The sequence below is a fragment of the Monodon monoceros genome, unplaced genomic scaffold (assembly GCF_005190385.1).
Source record: "Monodon monoceros isolate NGI ecotype Baffin Bay Population unplaced genomic scaffold, NGI_Narwhal_1 Super_Scaffold_19, whole genome shotgun sequence".
Taxonomy (NCBI): domain Eukaryota; kingdom Metazoa; phylum Chordata; class Mammalia; order Artiodactyla; family Monodontidae; genus Monodon; species Monodon monoceros.
Genome location: NW_021703775.1, coordinates 29,362,178 through 29,367,247, shown reverse-complemented (window position 1 = coordinate 29,367,247; position 5,070 = coordinate 29,362,178). Strand labels below are relative to the sequence as shown.

The 5,070-nt window shown below is 48.9% G+C and overlaps 1 protein-coding gene across 2 annotated transcripts in view; it reads left to right on the top strand.

Annotated features, from left to right (window-relative positions):
- Positions 1–282: 282 nt before the first annotated feature.
- Positions 283–5,070, top strand: part of PCYOX1 (prenylcysteine oxidase 1) — a 22,966-nt gene continuing 18,178 nt past the window's right edge. Inside the window, exons 1-3 of one of the 2 annotated variants that reach the window (XM_029231870.1) lie at positions 283–351; positions 1,541–1,747; positions 2,832–3,006. In XM_029231870.1, coding sequence (XP_029087703.1) covers positions 288–351; positions 1,541–1,747; positions 2,832–3,006 — 446 coding nt within the window. In that variant the 5' untranslated portion in view covers positions 283–287. Of the gene's footprint in view, positions 460–1,540; positions 1,748–2,831; positions 3,007–5,070 lie in introns of both variants that reach the window. The other variant, XM_029231869.1, reaches the window with a different exon arrangement.

The window sequence follows — 5,070 nt, the reverse complement described above, 5'->3', positions numbered from 1 at the left end:
CAGAAGAAGGCACGACTGAAGAAATTAAAAGCTGAAGTGAGCCGCCTCTGAGGCCTTTGGTCTCTCCCTGAAGCAGCGTGGGCTTCGGAGGGGCAGGGCGGGCTTAGGGGACCGAGAGGACCGGGTTGGCAGCTCTTGGACGGAAGGGTGGCCCTGGGGTGTCAAGGGCGGCCGTGGGGTGTCAAGGGCCTGTGCAGCAGAGCGGGATAGGTTGGGGGTGGACCTGGGCGGGGCTTGGAGGGGCGAGGCCAGCCAGGGGGCGGGGCGGGCAGAGAGCGCAGACTCAAATGCGGGCGGACAACTGGGCTTTCCAGTCCGACAACAGCGCTTCGAGAGCCATGGGGCGCACCGGTGGGCGGCTCGCTTGCTCGACCGTGGGGCTGTGGCTGGGGTTGTTGCTGCTGTGCAGCTGGGGGTTCCCTGGGAGCGCCGAGCCACGGGCCCCGCCGGAGAATATCGGTAGGCGAGAAGGAGGCGGCGCGCGGCGGGGGCGGTGGGAGCGCGCCCCACGCCGGGCGGCCGCTGCCTTATGCTCCAGGCCGGGCACCCGCGACTCCCGCCGGGCTGCGCAGAACGAGCTCCTTGCGCAAGTGGAGCTCTTCCCGGTTCGCACCGTAGGACTGCTTTACGTGCCCCACGGACCGCTCTTTCCCGGGCGTGGAGACTTGCCCACTTGAGCAATGGGCCGTGGAGGGGGGCGACCCGGGCTGGCGGGCGGGCGCCAGGCCTCCCTGCAGCCCCTGAGTCGGAGGCCTTGGGCTCCGGGGAGGCTGAGGCCCCTCCCGCGGCCTTCCCTTGCTGCACTTGTTGGGAGATCGGTCTTCTGGCTGGTCCGGGAGCGACGGGCCAATTCCGCTCTGCAGATGAGAGGCGCACGCGGGCACAGCACACCAAGCAGCGCAGATAAGCTGACCGCGCTGGCCGCGTCTGCTTCCAGTGATGGGCTGGGGCGCCCTTCCCCCGTCCGCTTTGCTGAAGTCGGCCGGCTGGCACAGTCCCCTGGCTTGCACAAGTTCTCTGCCTAGGACGACTACACAGCCGAAACAGTCACTCTTTTAGTTTGAGTCGTTTTGGTTGTTTTCCCCCTGTTTATTATGTTTTGTTTTGTTTTGTTTATTCCCCTTTAAGCCGTGTCCTTTGGAATCATTAACCTGTTTACATTAACGAGACGGAACAAATCAAGGCAAAAATGGCGGCCACTTTATTTGAAATGCGTCCTGGAAAGGCCCCGCCTCCTCTGTTCCTTTGCATTGGGCACAAAGAAGGGTGTGCGGCGGTCCACTTGGTTCTTCCGCAACGAACTGTGAGAATCTTGGGCCATCTGGCAAAAAAAAAAAAGTGTAACTACCACTTTTGTCTGGGGGCAGTGTCTGGCCAGATTCATAATTCTATCTTCACTGCAGCTGTCACTTGGCTTCCCTAAATTGTTGATAACAGGCTTCAGCAACGTCTGTTGTTGATTTACGGCCTTTCAAAAACAAAGCAAACCTACAAAGCTGGTAAGAGGGAAAAAAACCTGTTCCTTTTTTTCCCCCCATAGCGATTATTGGAGCTGGCATTGGTGGCACTTCAGCAGCCTATTATCTGCGGCAGAAATTTGGGAACGATGTGAAGATTGACGTGTTTGAAAAAGGAGAGGTGGGGGGCCGTCTGGCCACCGTGACTATGCAGGGGCAAGAATATGAGTCAGGAGGTTCCGTCATCCATCCTTTAAATCTGCACATGAAGCGTTTTGTCAAGGACCTGGGTATGTAATTTGGTCTTAGAGCCAAGCAGACTGCAATATGCATGGATATTGTTGTCAGATAGGGAACTGAAACTTTCCTGCCTTGTTAATCATCTTTTACAGTGAAGCTGGTAAAACTGCTTTCCTCACTTTCCTGCCTTGTTAATCATCTTTTACAGTGAAGCTGGTAAAACTGCTTTCCTCACTTTCCTGCTAGCAGTTGGTACTGCCTCAGGAGCTGCTCTGCTGTAATGGGACACTAGTTATCTGTATCTTCAGTTATCTGGAATTACAGCCATGGGGCACAGGGTGGGGATGGTTGCTGCTGTGGGTTCTCAAACCTCTGGGTTCGTGTTAAAGAATCAAAGAATGGTTTGAGTTAGCAGAAACCCTAGCGTGCTCATTTTACAGCTGGGGAAATGAGGCCCAGAGACTTGAGGTGTCTGGCTTAAGGTCACTCATACAGCTGTAGGTGCAAACATGTGCCTAGAACTTGGGACATCGGACTGCTTGCCTACCAGCAGAGGCACTGGACAGGTGTGGGGGAAGCGTGGCCAGCCTCTGCAGGCGGTTTCCTCAGGGAATATTGTGTAATTTTGGCCTTCTTCCAGTTATCAGAAATAATCCAGTTATGCAAAATAGGATTTGCACAGGAATGGGGCTGACTTCTTTTCCTTAGCTGCTTGCCACATCTCCGGTGGACGCCTCCTGGGCCTCTTTCCTCCGTGAGGGCGAGTGTATGCCAGGAGCCATTTATGCTGCCAAGAGTCATGTCTGACATTTCTGTTTTTAAGTTGAATTCAGCTCATCCTTTGGTTTTTTTTCTTTTGACTTTTTAGTCTTTTTAGACTAACTATAGCCAGTCTCATTTTGATATATCTGCATGATCATCCAACCCATCTTTCAGGGAATCCGCTTTTGGAAAGTGTGGTGTCTAGTGTATCACCCACTGTTCTAAAGATAGAGCTCCTTTAACATGTCTCCTGCGAACTGGGGGAAGCCCGGATTCACTCACTTCAGAACGTCCCCGATAGCTTCAGATTATCTTCTCTCATTTGAGCAGTACAGAAACCACTGACTTAGCTACCTTTCTTTGTTTTTACAGGTCTCTCTGCTGTTCAGAGCCCTAGTGGCCTAGTGGGGGTGTATAACGGAGAGACTCTGGTATATGAGGAGAGCAGCTGGTTTATAATAAACATGATTAAACTAATTTGGCACTATGGATTTCAGTCCCTCCGAATGCACATGTGGGTAGAGGATATATTAGACAAGTTTATGAGGTAATTTCTTCTCTTCCATTTAACCTAAGACTTATTAGATGATCTGTAGGAATTATAGTTTCTTGGAACAGTTCTCTACCTAACTGCAGCCTGTTTTTAAGATCGTTAGGCAAAATGTTTTGTATACAATACGCAGACCATTTATCCACTTCGAAGCTGAAAGGGTAGTTTATTTTTGCTTCTGAAAACATATTTTGCAAATGCTTATTTAATGTTACCAGACACTTTAAAATGCTCTACAAATATTAACTCCTTGAAGTCTCGTGACAGCTCTCTGAGGTAAGTACTGTTATTAGCTTCTTTTCACAGGTGTGAAAGGTGGAAGCTTAGAAAGGTTTCAAGTGTGCAAGTCCACCCGCCTAGTAACTGGTGGAGCTGGAGTTCTTACCCAGGCAGTCTGGCTCCAGAGTCCTCTCTCTTAATCTCGGAACTGTTTTAGTGTTGTGTGTAGATGAATGAGCTGATGTGTACAAGAGCTTGTAGAAAGGATCAGAAAACTTAAATGAGCTTTATTTAACTGTGATGTGATGTTTCAGTCAGCCAGCAGCCTGAAATATCAGTTCTGAGACCCAGGAATTTAAATTAGGATATTAAATTCCCACACTGTCTTGTGTAGTGAGAATACAGGTGCCTCTTTTCCTTCTCTATGTTTTTCTGTATTTTCAAAAATTTCTTTGTGTATGAATATGCATTGCTTTGGTAAGTAGGAAAAATAACATAAGATAACCAGTCTACCTTTGAAAGATACAACCTATTTTTTTTTTTAAGGTCATTGGCATGGGCTAATTTTTATGCCGGTTTACAGTTTTAGGTCCTGGAGAAACTCAGCTTGTAAATGCTAATAATGTTTCATTACTGTGCCTGTGCCAACGGAATAAAATAATTGTTAAAAAGGTAAAATTAGGGACTTCCCCTGGTGGTGCAGTGGATGAGAATCCTCCTGCCAGCGCAGGGGACCCAGGATCGATCCCTGGTCGGGGAAGATCCCACATGCTGCGGAGCAGCTAAGCCTGTGCGCCACAACTGCTGAGCCTGTGCTCTAGAGCCTGCGAGCCACTACTTCTGAGCCCATGCGCCCTAGAGCCTGTGCGCTGCAACTACCAAAACCCATGTTCTCTAGGGCCTGCGTGCCACAACTACTGAGCCTGCATGCTGCAACTGCTGAAGCCCATGTGCCTAGAGCCCATGCTCCGCAACAAGAGAAGCCATTGCAAGGAGAAGCCTGCGCACCGCAATAAAGAGTAGCCCCCACTCGCCACAACTAGAGAGAGCCTGCATGCAGCAATGAAGACGCAATGCAGCCAAAAAAAATAAATAAAATTAAATCTGTCAAAAAAAAAAAAAAGGTAAAATTACATGTCATATGACCAAGTATTGCCCAGCACAAATGTAAGAGGTGAATAGGATAAATGTACTCTAGTTTGTGTAACTTACAGTAGTTAGGGATTTCTTTCTTTCTAAACATCATTCTGAGGTCAATTTCTTGAACTCCTTTCCAGCGGGTACGTTAAGTTCAGCTATAGTGCAGGTTGTTTTAAAGTAGTCATTCATTCCTTTGTTCATTCACCAAATATTGAGTACTTATTATGTGCCAGGCAGTATTCTAGGTTCTAAAGATGTAGAACCCAGAACATGTCCCTGCCCTCAAAGAATACATATTCTAGTAGAGAGACAAGCAGTTTACTAGGAAAATATATAGAATTTGTATAGAGACAGCCAGTCACTTTTTTTTTTAATTTTTAATTTTTTGGCTATGTTGGGTCTTCGTTGCTGCGTGTGGGCTTTCTCTAGTTGCAGTGAGCGGGGGCTACTCTTCCTTGCGGTGCGCGGGTTTCTCATTGTGGTGGCTTCTCTTGTTGCAGAGCACAGGTTCTAGGCACGCGGGCTTCAGTAGTTGCAGCATGCAGGTTCAGTAGTTGCGGCATGCGGGCCCTAGAGCGCAGGCTCAGTAGTTGTGGTGCATGGGTTTAGTTGTTCCGCAGCATGTGGGATCTTCCCGGACCAGGGATTGAACCCTTGTCCCCTGCATTACAGCCAGTCACTTTTTTTTTTTTTTTTTTTTTT